A 23,609-nucleotide genomic window follows, 5' to 3' on the forward strand; every position below is an offset into this window, starting at 1 on the left:
CGTTCTGGGAGAGATGTGTGCATGGCATCGCTATGGGTCGAGGACGACTCGACGGCATAAGACAAGACAAGGGCTTACCTTTAAACTTTTCCTTTCCAATGTGCAGTCCAAATAGCGACATCCCAAGCCTCCTTCAATCACAAGTCCATATGATGTCTAAATTGAAAAGAGACAAGATTTTTAGTTTGCTTCGGTCCTTTGATCAACTTCTCTGAGAGGACTGTATATGTGGAGTTCTGAGAACTATCTCATCATCCCTAAAATAGAAAATGTCCACTCCAAAGGAATCCATCTAACCAATGACTCTACATTAGTAGGTCTTATTTATTACAGCATCGCTCTAAAGTTTTGGAATCCAGTTTTCAACTGGATAACTTTTCAAACATTATAAGAACCGTACACATTTTCTACCCTGCAACACTCGGTAAAGACAGGAAGGACTCTGAGATTACCCTTTTTTGGGTCTTTTCTGATGTTGCCAGGACTCAATTTGGAAAGGTGATGGGAAGGCCATTGTTTAAAGCAGCAGCTTGATTCTCTACACACCTCTCAGATCATAAGTGTAGGCAATGAGAAGCAAAAAATGGAGATTTCAGAAATGTTTTTAAATTATAGAATAGTGATAATGCTTTCATTCAATCGTATTTATTGAGCGCTTACTGTGTGCAGAGCACTGTACTAAGCGCTTAATGATAATGATTATTAATAATAACTATACTGATAACAATATTTTTAAGTGCTTGCTAGGTGTCAAGCACTGTTCTAAGAGCTGGGGAAGATACAAGTGAATCAGGGTGGATCCGGTCCCTGACCGCCGCTCCCGGGGCTCACAGGAGGGAGAGAGGGCATTACAGATGAAGAAACTGAGGCTCAGAGAAGTTAAGTCACTTGCCCAAGATCACAGAGCGGGCAAATGGTGGAGCCAAGATTAGACCCCAGGTCCTCTGACTCCCAGGCTAGTCCTCTTTCCGCTACACCACGCCGCTTTTCATCTTACTTTGTAGATAAACTTCTCGGTTCGACGATCAGAAAGATGAGCACTTGCAAAGCTAATTTGTAAAGGTGCTTTCCACAAGGATAAAATGTCAGTAACAAGCCCTGGTGATCCTGTTTTCTCCTAAGGATCTAGATCATTAAAATCGGGAAGACTTCAGTGCTGTTAAGCAGTGTTACTTAAGGAACATTCATTCAGTAGCAGTGAAGAGATCCAGGAACCGTGGCGTCTTTGCAAGGGTGGATCTCTTTAGGATCCAGAAGTCCGCGATGGGATGAAAACGTTTCATTCCTTTGTGCCCTCGTGCTTCCGGATGGCACCGGCTGCGATCCAGAGGTATGGCTGATATATCACTCTGGTAATTATCGTCAACGCCAACAAAAGAGGCCTCCAGCTACCTCTGCCAGGCCACCATCCTGGGATCGCCCCCAAGACTGAGAGGAGGACAGCTGCTGTGATATTTGGAGGGGCCGTGGAACCAGCTGGCTCTAGAATCAGTGTGCTGATCCAGCCCTTGGCTGGGACTGAGGTAAAATGCCAGCTGTCTGTCAAGTAACAGAGGCCAATCTGGTCCTCCAGGAAGTGGGAATTTCCAGACGGTCGGTAAAAATGAGATAAAATCGCTCAGGTTTATAAAAATCCGTACCGATGTTTTGATAACCTCAAATACGGTAGCAGGGAAGGGTTTCAGTGGGCCATTCCTCCAGCGGGCTCAGCGGCAGGCCCAGCCGGAGGGCATATTTGTGTGCATTTGCGGACAGTTAGCAACCCAATCCCTGCGCCTCACAATAATAATTATAATTATGGTGCTTGTTAAGCACTTACTACGTGCCAAGTACTGTTCTAAGCGCTAGGGTAGATACAAGGTGTTTAGGTTCTCCCGTGTGGGGCTCACGGTCTTAAGCCCCCTGTTGCAGATGAGGTACCTGAGGCACAGAGAAGTTAAGGACTTGCCCAAGGTCATACAGCAGGCAGGAGGTGGAGTCGGGACTAGAACCCATGACCTTCTGACTCCCAGGCCCTTGCTCTATCCACTACGCCATGCTGTTTCTAAGCATACACCCTGCAAATAAGTGGGGGAGTGTCTGGCTACACAATTTAGGTAAACAAAAATATCTCAACAGTATCCAAGCCTTTGTCCAAGCTTTACTTAACTTTTTTCGGCTTCATATTTTGCACCATCATCAGTCATCAATCATGCCGAATGAGCACGTACTTGGAGCATTTTCCTAAGAACTAAGGGACTTTACAGAATTCTATAAATTTACAGAAGGGAAGCAGCGTGGTCTAGTGAAAAGAGCACGGGCCTGGGAGCCAGGCGACCTGAGTTCTAATTCCGGCTCTGTCGCTTGTCTGCTGCGTGGCTTTGGGCAAAACACTGTCCTCATCTGTAAAATGGGGATTAAGACTGTGGAACATGAACTGCATCCAATCTGATTAGCTTGCATCCCCCCCCGCACTTTAGTACAGTGACTTGGTACATGGTAAGTGCTTAGGACAGTGTTCTGCACACAGTAAGCGCTCAATAAATGCCATTGAATGAATAGTAAGTGCTTAACAAATACCATTAAAAAAAAAAGTATGAGACACCCCGACCCAGTTTACAATCTACTCTTCCAGTATTTTCTGCACAGATCAGATCCTGATTCAAGTACCGTATTCAGTTTTGGTGACTGTGCTTAAGCAAAAAAATCAATCAGTGGTATTTATTGAGTGCTTACTATGTGCAGAGCACTGTCCTAAGTGCTTGGGAGAGTGCAGTACAACAGCGTTAACAGACATGATCCCTTCCCACAACGAGCTTACAGTCTAGAGGGGTGAGATCCTTGAAGATGTTCTGCCTATCGACAGTATTATCTTCAATTATCTTCTGACTGAATAGAATAGAACGCAAAAGGGGGGGGATGTTTAAGGGCAAGTGACTAAGATTAGGCGAAGCTAAAAAAGGCGGGGGAGCAATAGATCAGAGTCTGAGGAGTCAAGATTGTGGAACTGTTAGGAGGCTTGCTTGAGAGGAGGGAAGACCACGACTGGGTGTGTTGCAGGAGGAGACAGCAGAAAGTAAGAAAGAGCCAGCATACGGTCACAGCGGTTTTGTTTTGAAGAGAAACACTGGGGACCGAGCGCTGCTTTTTGGAGGAGAGATGTACTCCAAACTGATGTCCCTATACCTAGTACCAAGGAAGGCTGTCGAGTCCCCATCTTGGGAAAATTTTTTAAATCAAAAATCCATTTCTTTTGGATGATTAAGGCATTCACTCACCTTGAATGCGGGGTCGATTTTTCCGCTAGTCAACGATTGGTGATAAAGGAGAGACAACCCAGGAAGCTTCATGCAAGATCACGGTGGAGAGGAGGACTTGAAATCTGGGACTTGGAGCTTTCCCAGTCCCTTGGGGCTGGGACTCCCAAGGAGCTGCCCTTGATGAGATCATTCAGAAAGACATTTGCTGCCAGTCGCTCACCCCTCGCCCCTTCTCGTCACGAGGTGTTGGGAGTCAGGGCATTCAGTTATTTTCTTCCCTTTGCCGAGCCCAGGAGGGAGGGGAGCCGCTCTATCCTCCTGGAGATTCTCCCCTCCCTTCTTTCTGGGAGACAGCTCGATCACGCCAACACCCCATAAATGTCTTCCACATGGCCATGCCAAAGCTGACAAAGGGCACCCACTTCCAAGGGATCTCAGCCCTCCCCTTAGAAGAGGTTGGGTACAGGGTTACCAGGGTGGCACCTTCTTCTTCTCTTCCCACCCCATTCTACACCCAACGGAGCAGTTGCCCAGGGCACAGAGCAGACACATAGTGATGCTGAGGTACGTAGGAGGTTGCAGAGAACCCTCTGCATTTCACTGCAGAGCAAGTGCTAGGACATCCAAATAACAGTCCATTGGTCTCTCAAAATGGAGAGGCTGAGAGGGTGGAAGGGAGAAGATTGAGGACATCAGGGGGAGGACAGGACAGGAACACTGCTGTCCTGGAAGGGGCAGAAGTCAGGGGGAGGTCAAGCTTATTTCATTCAATAAAAGAAAGAAAATTTTGGCCCGTGATGTGTCAGAAACTCCAATTTCTCTTGAGCACGGCTCTTTTGCGACAAAAGGGGAAAAAAATAGCTCCGGCTGCCTGAACTCTGAGGAATGTCTTGCCAAAGCATCAGAAGGAGCACACATGGTGATGAAATCCAGGACACGTCTCACAGATTCGTGGCAGTATACGGTAATGATTTCTACAGCTGAATGCAGACACACTCTTCTGTGAGCAAAGGACTCCCTACCTAACTTTGGCAGCCCAATTTTAAGAGCATTTTGTGATTCAGTGTAGACTGGAAGGGAAGGAAGGCAGGAGATGATGGAAGAAAGGCAGCAGACGAAGAAGCCCGGGCTTTGATGTCGGCCGGGAACCTGAGCTTCAGATTTCTTCCGAATAACGAGGATATTAGCTATCTCCCAACCACTTCTTAGGGATTAACTCAAGGGCTCTGTCAACCGATGGGGAATTCAGCTGGCGGGTGCGTGGGGTGGACCTGTGGAGTTTGTCTTCCCCTTGAGAATTGGGATCATGCCTTCTAACTCTATGCTCCCTAGTGTTCAGTAAAGTGCTCTACACAGAGTAAGTGCTCAATAAATACTATTGGCTAACTGAGAAGATCTACAGCAGAGGCTGAGGTGGGGAGCTCCTGTCCCACGTTACCCCAAGCTTTCCCAGCCCACTTCTCTTCCTGGTCTTGGGAAACTTCCGGTGCACAGATGGGAGATCCTGATTCTTAACCGCTCTCCTCCTGACGTAGATACAGAAAATGTGAATGAGATACCCATGTGAGTTTTTCACAAACCGATCTGCACTTGGAAATCCTAAAAGGGCATAACTTTCACTGAAAAATGTACTTTGGGAGAATTACAACGGTGCTGAAGTAGACTGTAAATTAACTATGGAAACAGCTATTTTTTTAACCCATAAATGTACGTTTCCCTCATGTAACCACGGCAAATGGATCCCCTTAAATTCCTTCCAGGGCTAATGATAATGTTGGTATTTGGTAAGCGCTTACTAGGTGCAGAGCACCGTTCTAAGCGCTGGGGGAGATACAGGGTAATGAGGTTGTCCCACGTGAGGCTCACAGTTAATCCCCATTTTACAGATGAGGCACAGAGAAGTTAAGTGACTTGCCCACCGTCACACAGCTGACAAGTGGCAGAGCTGGGATTCGAACCCATGACCTCGGACTCCCAAGCCCGGGCTCTTTCCACTGAGCCACGCTGCGTTCTACTTCCAGGCTGAAGAATAACTGGCACCCGAGTTCTGACAGAGAGATTTTAACACAAACAACAAACATCCTTCACCACCACCTCCCCCTTGTTCTTCCTCTTCCCCCTGTTACCCCCTGTCTCTGCCCACTCTGATGGCACTGGCGAGTGCTGCTATCCTTCCCATGTCCAGCCCACAGGGACTGGAACGTGTCTACCGTCTCTGATACATTACATTCTCCCAAACTCTTAGTTCCGTGCTCTCCGCACACTAAGCACTCAATAAATACCATCGATGGATTGAACTCCCTCTGTCAAAGCACCAATAAACTGCCCTTTAGTGAACTGAGTTTACGGAGTAGCACTCTATGGAGAAAGAAATTAGCACGAACTTGTGAGTCTGCAGCTAAGAGAGAGAGAGAAAATCCCTAATGGGAACTGTCGGCGAGCCCCAGTGAAACTTTCTGTTATCACTCAGAAAAATAAATCACTCCCTGCATTGCTAGGGGACAGGTTAATATGCCCACATGGGTAATGACTTATTCTACTCATCTGTCTCCAGTTAAGAGTCTCCTAAAACTGACAAAACAAAGGCAACAGAGATTTGTACCCAAAGCTGCAGGTAAATTAGGGGTCGATTTTAACGCTTCCTAAAAGCTGAAGAGATCAGACACGCCGTTCACCAGATGCCTGGAACAAAAGTTGAAAGTATCCCAGATAGCTACGCTTAAAATTGTGTCAGTTTTAGCCCCCTCCACCCGTTTCTGTAAGTTTCACTCTCAACAACAACAACAAAAATCCAGATAGACTCTCCCAATCACTGTACCTAATCCTGGACCTCAAACGTCTCCAGTTGAAGACAAGAGCAGAGAAACAAACGAAAGCAAATCTTACCCTGGAATGTTTTTAAAAGGCACAGCAGCAAACCTCCAGTGCTCCATAACATTTGCTTACAGTCCTCTCTCTTCTCAGCTAGGCGCTGCTTTATCCCCTCCCGATTTCAAACCCAAACTTCTCTCTTGCTCTTAGGTACGGAACTTCTCTAGGAACACAAAGATCTTCTAAAATGGAAAACTTTAAAACTCTGGGAGGAACCCAAAGATGGTGAAACATCACTTATTCTGTGATGCCATTCTGATGACTGAATCCACTTATTTCCTACTTCTAATGTCACTCAGTCATCTTGGGCACTTGCCAAATTCTTTTGTCACTTTTTTTTCTGTTTCCTGTAGATAGAGAAAACGCGTATGGTCCAGTGAAAAATAAAAACCATTCCTAGTCAATTACTAAATTGTAAGGTAGAGGGGTATGGAACACTGATCTGATAATCCAGATTTGTTTCACATATTTAATCCTACATAAAAAGGACAAGGAAAACATTAAAAAAAATGCATGAACATGGTTTTAAAAAGGAGGAGGAGGATGTGGAGAAGAAGGAGGAGGAGGATGTGGAGAAGGAGGAGGAGGAGGAGGAGAAAGAGGAGGAAATTGTGAGTTTCCTTGCAAGTGGCTTCTTCCAGCTTTTATCCATGCTTAACTTGGTTATCTGTTCTGGCTACACTAGAAACCTTCCCCAAAGTCCCTCTTTGACCTGCTCACAGCCAAATAACCCCTTCCCCTCTTCCTTCTCCATCCCAGCCGCCTTTTGGGATATGTTCTCTCTACCCTCAAAGTCTACTCCCATATACCTGAACCTCTGATCCCACTCTCTCACCCATCCCTTAAAGATCCTTCTCTCTTCCCCTCCCTATCCTCAACCTCTCACTCTCTTTCCTCTGTGCCTTCAAAAAGTTAAGTCTCTTTTTGTGACCATCACTCAAGCTGGCTCACACATAGAGAAAGTAAAGAGGAAAAGTTGCTGGAACAGGTAAAAAAAACTCCCAAAATAAGCCTTCTTTTCTAATGATTGCTTCCCCGAAGGAAGGCCAACTAGATTAAGTATCAGGGTCTTAGTTGGTGATGCCAGCTGGACACACAACCAATCACAGGGGAAGACTGGGAAAAGGGTGTTGGGGTGGGGTGGGGAGGTGAGTTGATTTGGGAAGAAAGCCCCTCAGCCATTTTAAGGAAGAGTTGGGAGGCGAGCTGGGAGGGCACAGAAGAAGGGGTCTTCACACTGGAGGTCCAGAAACAAGAATCCCAAGCGGGGCTCTGATCACAAAGATGAGTAGGAGATCGAACCTGGCACCTTTAAATCCCGAAGAAAGGATCCAGAGGAGGGAAACCCAGAGAGAGGAAGGGGATGGACCAGAAGAATGGATGCACCAGGATGCCTACAAGTCAAAAGGGTTCTGAAGAAATGGGAAGAGGGGCGGGGGAGAAGCAATGATGTTTTCCATTGAAATTCAGTTCTCCTCTGCCAGGTCTCATTCCCTATCTGTGGATAGTAAGTAGCAGCATTGATTGAACGCCCACTTGGTACCGTATACCGTATCCGAAGCCTGGGAAGTACCGAATAAAAAGTGGCAGTTGCCTGGCCCCAAGGAGCTTACACTCTAATGGGAGCGATGGGATGGATGGGATGATATTGCTCAAGGGCGGTGGGAGATTACCTTGGGGAAGCCTGTTGGAGGAAATGGGATTTTAAGAGGGATTTGAATGTGAGGAGAGAGACGCGCTCTGCCTTACCTGGGGAGGGAGTGTGTGCCGAGTTTGGAGAACAGCGTGAGCTAGGGGCCAGAGGTGGGAGGTGGAGAGGGAGGGACAGCTAGAAGATTGGCTTGGGGATCTCTTATTCTGGATTCCCATCCCATGTGGGATGGGAACTGTGTCCAACTTGATGACCGTGGATCCACTCCAGTGCTTAGTACAGGGTTTGGTACCTGGTAAGCATTTAACAAACACCACAACTATCGATATTCCCTTGAGAGTCAATAAACTCTTTGGTATCCAACCGAATTATCTTCTTCTCTAAGCCAAGAGTTTTCCACATTTGCAAAGCAGAACCAAAGTCAAAACCTTCCCTGAAGGAGTCCATTTATTGCTTCAGCCTTGTCCCCGTCCAGGGAGAGGGGGGACTAGATTGACCACTAGACTACACTGTAGCAGACACTCTGAGATCCGGTGGCCCAATCCTGCAGCTGGGACAGGCCTCAGAAGAGTTTCTTTGGTGGTGGAGCCAGATTAGGGACACAGGGATGGCGGGGGGGATAAAACAGGGACCCAGGCATGAATGTGCTGAATAAACACACGTTGATTCGAGAGGTCAAGGTTAGGGCTGGCCTTAAGGGAACACTTGGAGGGAACCAGACGAGAGGGACTGGAGCAACAAGTTAAGATAAATCATAGTCTGACCGATTCAACAGCTCCCGAAACGCTCTGCCGAGCACAGAGCCGAGCATCGCAGTATCGGATGGGACTGAGGCATTCGCCCAAATCATCACGGACCTACCAGGCGAGGTTCTAAAAGAGGAGGGGTAGAAACTAAAAGAAATCAGGCTGCAACCCTAAAATTAAAATATGAATCACGGCGTGAATGTTGTTCTTCAGGCTACCGCTGCTCACTGGGATCAAATAGATTCAATCAAACAATCAATCGTATTTATTAAGCACTTACTATATGCAGAGCACCGTACTAAGCTCTTGGGAGAGCAGAGTGCAACAGAATCAGCGGACACATTCCCTCCCCATAACGATTCGGTGTCCTTTGGTTTAAAAACACTGCTGTCAACGGCAAAACCGCATCTGAAAGTGTGAGTGGCACAGAGAGAGAATCCTCTGACCGGTCGGTCTATGGAAATACAATACTGCATCTTTTCTGGCACCTTGCCGTTCAGGGTGAGCATCGCTCAAACACCGGTGGGGAAGAGGGAAAAGGCCAGTCCTACGCCCGGCGGGACATACGCTTCGGGTTGTTTTCCGTTTCAGTAGTGGAGATGGTCTGTGCTGAGCCAGCCATAATCTCGTGCTCGGGCCCGCCGTGCCCAGAAGCCTGCATTGTGAGGCAGCTGGTATGGGAACTTAAACTGGGCGAGGAGGCCTGAGGAAAAGTGGAAACTCATTAAGTTAAAGCAAGGACCAATGCGGGCTGAGTGGCAGTAAGGCGGAACGGTCTGCAACGGAACACCAGTAGATCCGTGCCAGTTGGAACTGTTTCAAACGGACATTTTTCGGGGGAGGGGGTGTGTGTGTCGGAGGGATTCTTGGACAAGGACCCACCTGGAGCAGCGAGACAGCCGCTGGGCTGCCTTCAGTGGCGAACGCCCCAAAGGGAAGAGTTGGCCTCGAGACAGCACCAGCCTGGGCTGTGATGCCAGGCAGCCGGGTGGTCATCGTCAGCTCCCGGACTGAGCCACCATGGCTCCCGTCAGGGTACGGGATCCGTTCTAGGGTGGGGACGGGGGAAAGCCAACCCACGTTTCTTCTGCCGGGTTCACTCTTTCAGCCAGCAGGACCCAGTCCCCAGCCCGGCCCGGGGCCCTGGGGTGAGCCTGAGTCTCGTTGATGGAGCGTTTTCGAATGCCCTGCTTCATCGCCCTCCCTGCACAGCCCCCGGTCTTACCAGAACCACCGGGCATTTGAAGGAGCCTCAGCCTCCTCTCCCCGTTTGGAATGAGTCAGGTTTTACTTTCACCCACGGCCAAGAGCTGTGAGGCCTAATGGAAAGAGCGGTGGCCTATGAGCCAGTGAACGTGGGTTCTAATCCCAGGTTTTTCGCTTGCCTGCTGCATGACCTTGGACAAGTCCCTTCATTTCTCTGGGACTCAGTTTCCTCTTCTGTAAAATGGGGATTCAATACCTGTCCTTCCTCCTACTTGAACCGTGAGTCCCATGAGGGGCAGGGACTGACTGTTTAGCTGGCATAATAATAATACTAATAATAATAGCATTTGTTGAGTGCTTACTATTGCAAGCACTGGGGTAGATACAAGGCAATCATGTTGTCCTACGTGGGGCCCTTAAGAAATGCCACTATTATCATAATTCTTACTATTCTACAGTCCGCGAATGAGACGTCATCCTGTGGTGTCCTGTGTGGGCCACGGCACGATGCACCTTATATCACATTAGGGGGCAGTTTTCTGAATTCCCACCTCAGGGCACACAACCAGCTGATGTCAGTCTCCCCCCTTCTAGACTGCGAGCCCACTGTTGGGTAGGGATTGTCTCTATCTGTTGCCGAACTGTACTTTCTGAACGCTTAGCACACAGTAAGTGCTCCATAAATATGACTGAATGAAAGAATGAATGAGGTCGACTCTGCCTGTCCCCTCCATCCTCCCCTGTTTCCCGCTGCACTTTTCCCTCGGCACAGCAATCTCCTCCGTTTCGACAACTTTGACTCCCCACTCGTCCATTTGGCAGAGGGAAGTCCTCTGGACCTGCTGTTCCGCCAAGTCTCCCAGAATGCCACCCCAAGATCTTGTCTGCCGACATTTCCGGACAAGCAAATGTTCAGCAATTCCTCCTTATTCCAAGTGTCTTGTTTCCTCCTCTCTTTTGACTTCATTATTCTGTCTCGATTTCCCATACTCTCAATCCTGATATCATTTTTGAGCAACAATAGCTTGATTATAATGAAGAGAGCTATCAGTTCTTTCTTGGCCACATATCTAAAGTAAACCATTTCTCTGTTCCTTTCTTCTTTCCTCTGGTTCAGGGATCTCTCACCTGAATTACCCTTTCCTGTCTGGTCTCTTCAAATGTCCCTCTAAAATAATAAAAATGATAATAATGTTTGTTAAGTGCTTTACTGTGCACTGGGGTAGGTACAAGATAATCAGATCGGACACGGTCCCTGTCCCACCTTTAGGGCTCCTGGCCTAAACGGGAGGGAGAACAGATATTTAATCCCCATTTTACAGATGAGGAAACTGAGGCAAAGGAAAGTTAAGTGGCTTGACCAAGGTAGCACAATAGGCAAGGAGTTGAGTGGGGGTGGAGGTGGTAAAAACGCAGTTCCTTTTAAGTTGTAGTTGCCAAAATCATCTTCTTTCAATTTGGACTGCATTCTTCCACTTCCTAAATCCTGTTTTGACTCCCTTTCCACTGCCCATGTATGTCCTCTCATGTAAGTCCTCCAGTATGGTATTTCTTTCCCTGTGGTCACAGAGACACTCTAACAGAGAGCTTTCTCTTTTCATTTCCCAGGAAACTCACTCTAATGGAGACTTTCCCCAATAGGCCTTCTCTCAAAAGAAAGGAAAACGGAGAAAACCCCCTCACCACCTCATGGGGACATGAATTCCTATCTCTCAGGGGCTCAAAGGATTGTACGGATTTTTAAATTTCGATTCATCTATACAGCAGCTCAGCTAAGGGAGAAAAGGTGGGAGAAGGGAAGGATCACTTTCCCTCCACAACAGATGAGGACACAGAAGGTCCAGGTCTCAGGAGGTCTACAGCAAGTTGAGACCAGCAGAGGTTTTGGTTCCTGCATTTGAGATCCCTACTTAAAGCACAAGTTCCTGCCTAGTCCATTGGATCCCATTAACCTGGAAGCAGTTACTTCGACTCTGCCACGTACGGTTCAAAATTCACAGCTAGACTTTTCCCACAGAGATTCTAAAAAATAAGCACGCGGCTTGTAACACGAACAAGTTCTTCACCACTGACTGAACAAGGCAGGAGCTCAGGAGTAGTAAGTTTTTCCAGGCTTTTTTACGGTAAGACTGTGGAATTAGAAAAAAAATCAATAACTAAGAGAAGGGATCAAGGACGCTCATAAGAATGAGAGAGAAAAAAACTCTGCAAAACGGTCTCTCGCTGAGAACCATTTTGGGATTGGAAGCAGAGTGGCCTGGTGGAAAGAGCCCTGGGCTAAGGGTCAGAGGACCTGGGTTCAAAAGCTGGCACTGATGCTTGCCGCGTGACCTTGGGCAAGTCACTTAACTTCTCTGCATCTCAGTTTCCTCATCTGTAAAAGGGGGATTTCATAACTTTTCTCCCTCCCACTGCCCCTATATGGGACAAGGACTGTGTCTGACCTGATTAATGTCTATCTACCGCAGTTCTAACTACAATGCTTGGCACATAGCAAGCGCTTAACAAATACCAATACCAATAATAATAATAATGACACTGACCAGCCTACAGTGAACCCAAATGTTCTATCCAGGGACATGGAGGAGAAAAAAAAATCAGCTTGAAATGTGCACTCACCTAAACTGCTGTTCTTTAATGCAAATCTGAGCCTCTGAAATTCAGGAAACTCCATTAATAGCATAACTCCCAAACTGGGAAATCAAAGAACCTTCCTATGTGTATTTTTGGTCCTTCTGCCTCTTGTTTCTTGTGGAGTGCCCATGTGCGCCTCTTGTCGACTTAACAATAGGCGCTGCGTAATTTAGGGAGTGGGGATACAGATACTTTTGTGGAACTGTTAAATACTCCAGTCTTTTTTTTAAATGGCATCTGTTAAGCTCTTATTATGTGTCAGGGACTGTACTCAGCGCTGGGGTAGTTATAAGGTAATCAGGTTGGACAGAGTCCACGTCCCCTATGGGGTTCACGATCTTAATCCCCATTTCACAGATGAATTAACTGAGGCCCAGAGAATTTAAGTGAGCCACCCAATATCTCACAGGAGACGAGCGGCTTACCGGACTCCTAAGCCAACACCGCCACCACGAAGAGGTGTAAAGAGGCGGATCGCTCTCAGAGAGAGCCAGGCAGGGGCCGCCCCCACAATCCTGATATCATCTCTGTCCAAAGTCCATAAGGAACGGCAATAAGCAATTTACTCCAAGCAGCCCTTTTCAAAGCTCTCCCTGAAACACCTCTTGATCGAACTGAGTCCATGTCAGAAGGAATAAATACAGATAGAAAGCCTCAGATTACTCATCTCTTTTGATAAAGCCCAAGGGGAGCTTCGCCCAGACCTCCCGAGACTGTATTTCCTCTGTTTACCTAACCTGATCCACAGATACTTCCAGAAAAGTTGCAGGTTGGGTGGTGAATGATTCTCTGGATAATCTCTGTGGAGATTAGGGCGCTCCCAAGAATGAGAGATAAGGGAACTCTGCAAAATGACTGTTTGCATAATGTCTCTCACTGAGAACACCGGGATTGGAAGCAGAATGGCCTAGTGGAAAGAGCACTGTCCTAAGGGTCAGGGGACCCGGGTTCTAAATCCGGCACTGACGCTTGCTGCGTGACCTTAGTCAAGTCGCTTGACTTCTCTGCACCTCAGTATCAGAGTGGAGTGCTCACGGGGAAGCAGCGTGGCTCGGGGAAAGAGCCCGGGCTTGGGCGTCAGAGGTCATGGGTTCGAATCCCAGCTCTGCCACTTGTCAGCTGTGTGATTGTGGGCAAGTCACTTAACTTTTCTGTGCCTCAGTTACCTCATCTGTAAAATGGGGATTAAGATTGTGAGTCTCACGTGGGACAAGCTGATTACCCTGTATCTACCCCAGTGCTTAGAACAGTGCTATGCATATAATAGGCGCTTAACAAATACCAACATTACCACGTGATACAGTGTGGCACACTGGGGAGGCAGTGTGGCATAGTGGGAGAGCCGCGGCCCTGGAAGTCAGGAGTCCTCATCTTCTCTGAGCACTCTGTCCCATTCTGGTCTAGCTGCGGGAATTAAATGTCGATTTGCAGCTGAGATGCAGCGTTGTCTGAGGCTTTCTTATACTGTAGGCTTAAAAGGTTTCCCGTCAGTCTTTCCCTCCATCACGCTGCAGCCCCTCCCCAGCCCCTTCCCATCCACTCGGGACTCTCTCCAAATCGGACAGAGCACGGCTCTCCTCATATTCGAAGATTCAGAGCCCTCCTATTTCCTCCTAAAATCTCGCTTCCTTCCACGAGCCTTCCCTGATTAGTTCCCGACACCCCAGTCGTATCGTATCTTTAGAACTTGCGGAAAAATCACATCTCCTCCAAGAGGCCTTCACTGACTAAGCCCTCAATTCCCCTACCGGCCCTCCCCAACTAGGATCTGCATCCCTTGAGCACTGTGATACTCACCCCAGCCCCCGAGCACTGAGGTTCATGTCTTGACTGCTTCTCCTTAATTGTAATTTCTTTTAATGTCTGTCTCCACCTGTAGACTGTGTGCAGAGGTGGTGTCTACCCACTCTTTTGTACTGTACTTCCCCAAGTGCTCGGTATAGTTTTCTGCACAAAGTAAGCACTCTGTAAATACCATTGATTGTGGGCATGAGGCTCTATTGCGGTTACTCCAAGCTCCAGAATTCCCAGGCAACAGAGACTCACTGGAACAAAATGCCACACCTTTCCCTCTTTGCTAATGGATTTTAGTGAGAATAACGAGTGCGCACTTCTGCTCCTGGAACACTAGGATCCACCGAAGCACTCTCTCCGAGGGTAGATTTGAATGAGCCACACGAGGTCCAATTATTCTCTTCAGAGGACAAGTTGCTGAAACAACTACACGGAGAATTTGGAAAATAAGACCTTGCAGTGACTATCCGGAGAGAAGAAGAGTTTTTGCACCGAAACGCTAAGAATGGTGTGGGAGGTAGGTGAGGAAGGGATCATGGAACGTCCTAGAGACTACGGAAGGGAGAACGCTCAGGGCTCTGAGACTCAGCCCCTCCGCACCCACTCCATCAGTTCCTGCTCTCCCTCCTACCTTACACTGTGAGTCCCATGTAGGGACAGTGTCTGGCCTGATTAAGCTGTATCTACCCCAGCGCTTAGAGCATAGTAAGAGCTTAACAAATGCCGTGACGATAACGCCAAATCGGCAAACGATCGAATGACATGGAGAGGCTGAGGGGCTGCTTTTTACCATGAAGGGGTTTTCACCGGCTTGATTCACCTCGGCTCTCCCCGTCCTGGGGAACCGCTCTGCCCAGGGGAGCGGGCAGGGAGCCCAAGGAGGTAGGGAGCAGCTGAATGGAGTACATTAGGACCCCGTCCTTCTCCGTCAATGAGTCTGAAGAGTTCGAGAGGCAATGAGAAGCACGACGGCGCTATTTAACTTCTTAAATGTACTCTCGAGCAGGCATGTGGTTAGAGCTGTGGAGCGGAGAAGTGAATACGTGCAACGCCTGGGAAGGCGGCAGGGAACGGGAAAACGAGGGATGTTTGACACAGGGATCAAAGGCAAAACAAATAAAGACAGCAAAAATGATTTTAGCAACTGCTTAGGAAGAGTGCAGACTGGATCATGACATCCATAACACGCTAAACATGCTTCTATTACTTGAATGAATTAAATTCAAATGAAATTGCTTACAATCACTGGCTGATCTTTCCAAAGAACTGCAAGGAAATACAGTAGCAAAGGAAGGTCAGAATGGATGTCGGGTGCTCTGGTTTGAGTAATTTATACATGCTCATTCCCCAATCTGGCAAACTGCTAAATGTTTTGACGGTGCCCATTCATCTGAGGATTGCTGAGACAGACTACATTAAAATTAGAAAACTGTCAACAGTTACACCGAGAACATTTTTTTAATTTTGTGCATTTAGTGGGAGAGCTTTAGATCTGGAAGTTTTTGACTCCAATAACCAGAGGAAAGCGTTTTGGATTTGCAAGAGGCTTCCTTCGGATGAACTCAACATAATTCACTTCAGTTTTAAGACCCTGGGTCCTCCCCTTATCCTGTGGAGGTGGGAGAAGGGAGATGATAGAAGCGGTAGTGATAATCATCCCCATCGTACGGAGGGGGAAACTGAGGCCTAGGCAGATGACGGGAACTTGCCCAAGATCTTGAAGCTAGTCAGAGAAAGAGCTGTTTCGTTTTGTTTTTACGATATTCGTTGAGCGCCTACGATGCGCCGACCGCTGTTCTAAACGCTGGGGTAGATACAAATTGATTAGGTTGGGCACAGTCCCTGTCCCGCGTAGGTCTCACAGACCAGGTGGAGAACCAAGATCCCTTGATCAACTCTTTCCTCCCCACCCTGGCAAAAGTGATTCATAGACAGGAAAACAGTAGGGCATTCGGTTCACCCCCTGCCTGCACGTCTGCAAATGAAGCATGCTAGAAAAAGAACCGTCTTAGAAATAAATCTGCCCTTTCCTGAAAACTCCCAGAAAAGTAAGTGCCTTGTTTCTCTTGGCACAGCACTCTAGTATCGCACAGCTCATCGCTGGAAAGTCCGTCCTAATGCTTAGCCCAAATTCCCCCTGTTATAGCCTAATCTCGTCTCCCTTGCATTGTTTTCAGCTGCTTCCTTTCTGCCACCTGGACAGAGGCTGGGAGGGAGGCCAAGTGAGGTCGGCGGAGGAGGGCACTCCAGGCTACATTCCCATTCTCACTGTCTCTTCCGCAAGAACAGGGACCACCTTCCTCTCCTGGAAATAGTAAGCTCTTAGTACAGTCCTCCGCACCCAGTAAGCACTCAATAAATTCGATTGAATGAATATCTAATCTGGGTTTCTCTGACACAGTTCCATCTTGGTTCTCCTCCAGGAGAACAGACTGTGTTGTTATAACGCCCCCGTTCTTCCCACAGCAGATGGTGGAGTAAAATGATTCTGTTATTGGCAAGGCCCAAGGGGCAAGAAGTCCGTCCCTCGGCATTTACCAAGGGGTCACTGCGACTTCCTCCTCAGGGTGAAAGGTGGGGCCTGAAAGGAGCCAAAAAGCCAGTGGTTCTAGGACCCCGGGGGGCAAGTTGCCTATTTTCTCTGGCAACGTGAGGAGAGCCAGATGCTCTGCGGAGCCGGCTCCAGACCAGAGCTCCCAGGCCCAGTAGAGACTTGGGAACATCACTGATCCCTCCAGAACTATAAATTCTTCCTTTCTGACCCTATCGATCCCCCTCTCCCTTAGGGAAAAGAGTCATGATGGCAACTCGCCCCTCAGTGGGATAAAAAATCATCACAATAATCATCATCAAGGTATTTGGTAAGCACTTACTAAGTGCCAGGCACTCTTCTAAACGCTGGGGTGGAGACAAGCACCTGTCCCACATGGAGCTCGCGATCTTTATCCCCATTTCACAGATGAGGTGAACGAGGCACAGAGGAGCTAAGCGACTTGTCCTAGGTCACGGCGCAGACACGGGGCGGAGCGGGGATTAGAACCCGTGACCTTCTGACTCGCGGGCCTGTGCTCTTTCCACTGTGCCATGCCGAACCTCGGAGACAATAATGCACTGGTTCCCATAACCTTTGGGCCACCGGAGTGATCATCCCCCGCTCCCGTGAAGAGCAATATTGACTAACTCACATCTTCTTCCTCTCTTGATGAAGATTGTTGTACAGGACAGACTTGGTGAGAGCAGTCTCTCTAGGGAAGGAAATGGGTGGAAACAGGATTGTAGGGGGTCAAAGAAGGGAGTTGGTGGAGAGGAAGTGGAGACAGTAGGTACATAAAGTCCATGGGAGGATTGGGGACAGAAAGGGGAAGAGGGAGATGGATCTATAGTTGGATGGTGAAGTAGGGTCCAGGGAAGCAGTTTGGCTTAGTGGATAGAGCACAGGCCTGGGAGTCAGAAGGACTTGGGTTCTAATCCCAGCTCCGCCACACGTCTGCTGTGTGACCTTCGCTTCTCTGGACCTCAGTTACCTCCTTTGTAAAATGGGGATTGTGACTGAGAGCCCCACGTGGGACAAGGACTGTGTCCAACCCGCTTTGCTTGTATTGACCTCAGCGTTTAGTGCCTGGCACACGGTTTAGCGCTTAACAAATACCATCGTCATCATTATTATTACTGGGGCTTCACTTCTCTGCGTTTTTATTTCTTCCTCTGTGAAATAGCTGCTCTCCCTCCCGCTTAGACTGTGAACTCTATGTGGGGCAGGGATGGTATCTGATTTCCTAACCTTGTACCAATCAATCAAGCCATGGGATTTATTGAGTGCTCATGGAGTGCAGAGCCCAGTACTAAGCGGTTGGGAGAGTACCAGAGAGCGCCCAAAAAGCTTGGTACAGCAGTCAATACACTGAATAAATGCCACAATTATGATTAGGGAAAGAAAAAGAAGATAGAAGAACCTGGTCTCAAGGTGCTGACAATCTCACAGACAAGGCATGAAAATATTACATCGGGTCAGAGTTTCGTACTGAATTCAAATGACTCGCCACCAAGCATTACTCCGCCTTTCAAAAAACACTAGGAGGTTTTTTCTTGACGTTAGCTGATCTGATAGCTGATCTGAATGGACCAGACGAACTCAGTCTAACGGCTCGCGCCGAAAAGAGCCCACATTTCCCCATTTATACAGGAGTCAGGGATGGGTGGTCCAAACTGCAGTCCCACCAACTCCGTGGGAGTCGGGATCATCTAGTCTAACGGAAGCAAACGGGGGTAAGGGCGGGGGCGGAGATGGGGGTGGAGGGGAAAATCCCAGGGGGAAGAAAAACAGGCGCTCAGCCAAGTAGTCTGAAGCTTCCACCTCGAAAAGCAGCGTGGCTCAGTGGAAAGAGCCCGGGCTTGGGAGTCAGAGGTCGTGGGTTCGAATTCCGGCTCTGCCACTTGTCAGCTGTGTGACTGTGGGCTAGTCACTTAACTTCTCTGTGTCTCACTTACCTCGTCCGTAAAATGGGGATTAACTGTGAGCCTCACGTGGGACAACCTGATTACTCTGTATCTACCCCAGCGCTTAGAACAGTGCTCGCACATAGTAAGCGCTTAAATACCAACATGATTATTATTATTATTACTCCTGGAAGCAGGGAGCAGTCATTCCCGAACCAGACGGAGCCTCTAAAGTTGCAAGGCTCCGCCAGATCTACGGGAGCAATTCGATCCCAGACTCTTCTCTCGCTCCCTTCTGCATCGCCCTGACTTGCTCCCTTTGTTCTTCCCCTCCCAGCCCCGCAGCACTTATGTGTACATATCTGTACTCTGTTTATTTGTATTGACATCTGGCTTCCCCCCACTCTAGATTGTAAGCAGGGAATGTGTTCATCTTTGCATTGTACTCTCCCAAGAGCTTAGTACAGTGCTCTGCCCACAGCGCTCAAAAAATTCAAAAAATTGAACAAACGAATGAATGAATGAGAAACAGGAAAATGAGTCCCCCGATGGCTGACCCTGACAAGAAACTCGCCCATTGACTTGATGATGATGGTATTTGTTAAGCTCTTACCGCGTGCCAAGCACTGCTCCAAGCGCTGAGGTAGATACAAGGTAATCAGGTTGTCCCACATGGGGCTCCCTGTCTTCAACGCCATTTTGCAGATGAGGTAACTGAAGCACAGAGAAGCGAAGCGACTTGTCCAAAGTCACACACAGCTGACAAGTGGCGGAGCCGGGATTAGAACCCACGACCTCCGACTCCCAAGCCCGGACTCTTTCCACTGAGCCACGCCGACTTGGGCCGCAAAATGTTTCAATCGAAAATGAACAAGCCTTCGTTAGATTTCTGTTTGAAATATCATTAAGAGTAAGTTACTTACCAGGCAGCTGTGGTTCTTTATTTGGAATGGTCCCCTCGCCACCCTCTAAAACAGTCCCAAAACCACGACGCCAAAATATTTTCGACTTCTGCAGGGAAGGTTATACGTTGACGATGCCTCGGGGGGACTTGAGCCCCTAATTGAAAATTCCCCGACTTTTGCAATTCCCGTACTTCGGCTGACAGTGGACGCAAGGGCCAGCTGAGGTGAGGTGCCGGAACTGTTTATGGAAAAATCGTCAGATAAAGTTTAGGGTAAGGTTTCTTGGGGGGCTCGGGAGAAGTCCTTTAATGACCGCTCCAAGAGCAGACGACTGTTCACTTCCCGACGCCGTGGGTGGAACACGGCCCAGCACAGCACTAAGCAAATAAGACCATTTGATCGTTGGACTTGGGCTATCGCAAAGGGTATTGGTTCAACACTTACCTTGAGATATTTCGTGCAAGTGAACCTCCACCTACAAATTGAAACACAAAAGAGATGGTCAGCAACCCAAGCCCCGAGGAGTAATCCTGGAGGTCCATTTGCAGACTAAAGCCAACTCCTCAGAGCCCCTTTAAAAGAATTAAAACCGGATTTGAGTTTGTCTGTTGTTTTTCTGACAGAGTAAAGAGGCTACGGAGTGCCCGTGGGAAAGCAGTATGATCAGTTGAGGTCTAGCTTTGGATCACTGTGCGCCCCTCAGGTTTTCCCAAAATCTTACCCGTCAATCCATTTCATTAGCGATTTGGAGTTACAACCGAAGGGATCTTAAGGGAAGAGAAACACTGGGGAATGCCTCCCCTCGCTCCTCAAAAACTAAACTTGCGAGGATGTCCAAAATGAGAACCTCTTTTATGGGAAATGATGGGATTTCTAACTTCAATTCATAATTTACAGCTAGTAAACACTCCTGCAACTCTGAAAAAAATCCGCCAGACAGCATCTAGGAAGGGAAGAAAACACTCATCGGTCTGGAACTAGTTCAGACTGAAGAATTGGACGGGGCTGGGCCAGGTTCTTTCAGGAAGTTCTATTGTCAAGGATAAACCAATCATACTGGCAACCTCTGAGTTGGGGTTCAATCTTCAGGCTGGGGGAGAATGAAAAACAAATGGAGTGGGGGTCGGGGGGGGGGGGAGTGGGGGGAGGGAGAGCGCTCAGCTCCTGCACTACATTGCTCTCCAAGTTTCCTCATTCTCGGCATCCTGTGGCTATTTCTTTATAGCAAAAGAATTCTCTCAATCAATGGTATTGATTTGAGCGCTTACTGTGTGCAGAGCACCGTACTAAGCGCTTGGGAGAGTACAGTACGACAGAGTTGGCGGACGGGTTCCCGCGGCAAGCTTAGGGTCTAGAGGGGGAGAAAATAAACAGCCCTGCCAGTGGCTTGGTAGGTCAATTTGAGCCCAATTCATCACTTTTAATAACCTTCAATGTCTAGCAGAGCTGTGGATATGACTCAGTACCTGGCAGGGAAGTTCCATCACAAAGATTTGGACTGGTGAGGGAAGTTAAAGAGAATAACACGTTTGTTTTCCAATGCCTTCTGGTAATGAAAGTTTAAAATTAGCGAGAGCTGCTGATTTACAGTACTTTTGCCGTCCGACTGGACAATTAAACAATTTGAGAAAATGAGCCTGTGGTGACTAAGACTACTTTTAAACCCCGTAAATGGCAGTGGCCAATAATCTGTCACAGCCTGTGAAAGAATGGACCAGCGAGGATAACCTCCCGAGTAATGTACTGTCACTCTTCACCAATTCACGGGGACCCCGGGGATATAGGATCTCCAAAGTCTGTGACCCAGATGCACCCCAGGGTCACAGTTCGGGGCTCCTCCCAGCTCAAGGGTCGCCCTCCCGCCCCGGAACCTTAGCTGGGGGCAGAAGGGCTTGAGGGGGGCTTCGGAAGACGCATTAATAACATTACGGGGACCTCCCTTCTTCCCTAGGCAGGCGCCCTCGCTCCTTCCATCCCGTTCAACACTGGCCACCCTTGGCTAAACGGGTTACGGGCAGGACGACACCAGCCAGTTGGGAGGCTCTGAGGCTCTTTGCCCGTCGCAAACGTTTCCCATCTTGAGAGTCAGAAGGAACCAGGAAACTCCTTAATTCACAGACAGAAAGGGCAAAGGGCTCCCGCTAATGAGTTACAGATGTCCTGAGAGAAGTTAATGTTTACAGGGACGGTTTAACCGATGATCTCCTGGGAGGGAGCTCCTATCTCCAATCCACTCCCTGCTATCGCATGGGGGTTCTGTGACCTCAGGGAGCGACCCCGGCTCCCCCGGGACTGCTCGAAGCATCTTTGGGCTTCAGGCGGGAGTGTTCGTGAACGAAGGGCAAGCCCTGTGACGTGATTGATCCCAGAGAGCTCAGGGCAGGAGGCTGACTGTGGTGTGGGAGAGGGTACCTGATTCTAAGAAGTCCTTCCCTCGTATGGCCAGGTGCATTCGATGCAATAAACTGTTCACCTAGAAAAGTCAGTAGATTGTAAAGGTGATCTCTGACTAAGATTTTCATGGACTGTAGTAAATCGAGCATAAATTTAAAATATAAAAAAACACTTCAGTGATCTTTAAAAATTTCATCGCTCAACAATGAGATTAAAAATAGAGAAGCAGATGGGGATTTTTAATCGCAACCTCGAGGATGTGACCCACGCGGACGCCACCTCGGGTCAGTTTAACTCGTCCTGGAACACCGGGGGCTAACGCGCCGGCCTTCGTCTGTGGAAAATCGCTACGGGATGCTCTTTATCACAGCAGGTGGCAAACGGAAAGGATTCAGGCCGGCCGCCCCGTCGGGAGGCGGCTCAACGATGGGGCGGCAAATTGGGTAGTCGAAACGTGAGCCAGTTTCGGGGAGAAATCCGAGGATGGGCGAGGGGCCCATAATGGACCGCTGGCAGCAAGGAGGGAGCGAGAAGGGGACGGTCAAAGGAGGGGGTCTATTGGAGGGTTGGCTGGGCAGGAGGGGAGAAAGGGTCGAGGTCTTGGGGGGGTGTGGGGGTGGAAGGGAGGGTAAAGGGTTGAGGTCTGGCGGGTGGGCAGAGTTGGGTCTGTTGTGAGGGGGGAAGGGTCAGGGGGTGGGAGCTAAGATTGAGGACCAGCGTGGGGGTGAAGGGTCGGTCGCCGTGGAGTCCCCTTGGGGTGGAGGAGGTGGGTAGGGAGGGCAGGGGGACAGGGTTGGGGCTTGGTGTGTATGGGGTGGAGGGTCGAAGCCAGGTAGGGTGGGGGGAAGGGTCAAGGCCCAGTGCTGAGGGGGAAGAATTGAGGCCAGCGTTGGGGGGAAGGGTTAAGGCCCAGTATTGAGGGGAAGGGTTGAGGTCCGGCATTGGGGGGGAAGGGTCGAGGCCCGGTGTTGGGGGAAAAGGTGGAGGTCCAGCACTGGGGAGAGGGTCAAGGCCCAGCATTGGGGGGAAGGGTCAAGGTCCAGCATTGGGGGGGAGGGTTGAGGTCCGGCACTGGAGGGAAGGATCGAGGCCAGCGTTGGGGGGAAGGGTTGAGGCCCGGTGTTGAGGGGGAAGGGTTGAGGCCTAGCGTTGAGGGGAAGGGTCGAGGCCCAGAGTTGAGGGAGAGGGGTCGAGGCCAGCGTTGGGGGGAAGGGGCGAGATCCATGGTGGGGGAAGGGTCGAGGTCCAGCGTTGGGGGGAAGAATCGAGGTCCAGAGTTGGGGGGAAGGATAGAGGCCCAGCGTTGGGGGGAAGGATAGAGGCCCAGCGTTGGGGGAAAAGGTGGAGGTCCAGCACTGGGGGGAAAGGTGGAGGTCCAGCACTGGGGAGAATGGTCAAGGCCCAGTGTTGGGGGGAAGGGTCGAGGCCTAGCGTTGGGGGGAAGGGTCGAGGCCTAGCGTTGGGAGGAAGGGTCGAGGTCCACGGTGGGCGAAGGGTCGAGGTCCAGCGTTGGGGGGAAAGGTGGAGGTCCAGCACTGGGGAGAAGGGTCAAGGCCCAGCGTTTGGGGGGGAAGGGTCGAGGCCCCGTGGGGCGGGGAGGGTGGGCAGGGAGGGCAGAGGGTGAGGTCGGGGCCTGGCGGAAGCGAGGCCTCACGTCCAGGGCACCACCACGTCCGGGCCGTGGCTTGGTCCTGGTTCCCGGCCCTGCCCGCCGCCCACCGCCCGCCGCCCT

The 23,609-nt window shown here is 49.3% G+C and overlaps 1 protein-coding gene and 1 long non-coding RNA gene across 7 annotated transcripts in view; one reads left to right on the forward strand and one right to left on the reverse strand.

The window, feature by feature from the left end:
• Positions 1-19,958, reverse strand: part of LOC100090442 (phospholipid-transporting ATPase FetA-like) — a 130,553-nt gene extending 110,595 nt beyond the window's left edge. Inside the window, exons 1-3 of one of the 6 annotated variants that reach the window (XM_029060291.1) lie at positions 19,928-19,958; positions 19,502-19,721; positions 79-156 (exon numbers count right to left, since the gene is read on the reverse strand). In XM_029060291.1, coding sequence (XP_028916124.1) covers positions 79-121 — 43 coding nt within the window. In that variant the 5' untranslated portion in view covers positions 122-156; positions 19,502-19,721; positions 19,928-19,958. Of the gene's footprint in view, positions 1-78; positions 157-3,257; positions 3,344-6,125; positions 6,350-8,787; positions 8,808-9,074; positions 9,220-19,501; positions 19,821-19,927 lie in introns of those variants that run through there. The other 5 variants (XM_029060290.2, XM_029060292.2, XM_029060294.2 and 2 more) reach the window with 5 other exon arrangements.
• Positions 9,363-11,648, forward strand: LOC120638280. Its single transcript, XR_005659859.1, has 2 exons — positions 9,363-9,542; positions 11,322-11,648. It is a non-coding gene; the product is annotated as an uncharacterized LOC120638280 (long non-coding RNA).
• Positions 19,959-23,609: the final 3,651 nt, after the last annotated feature.

This window comes from Ornithorhynchus anatinus, chromosome 3 (genome assembly GCF_004115215.2).
Source record: "Ornithorhynchus anatinus isolate Pmale09 chromosome 3, mOrnAna1.pri.v4, whole genome shotgun sequence".
Classification (NCBI taxonomy): Eukaryota; Metazoa; Chordata; class Mammalia; order Monotremata; family Ornithorhynchidae; genus Ornithorhynchus; species Ornithorhynchus anatinus.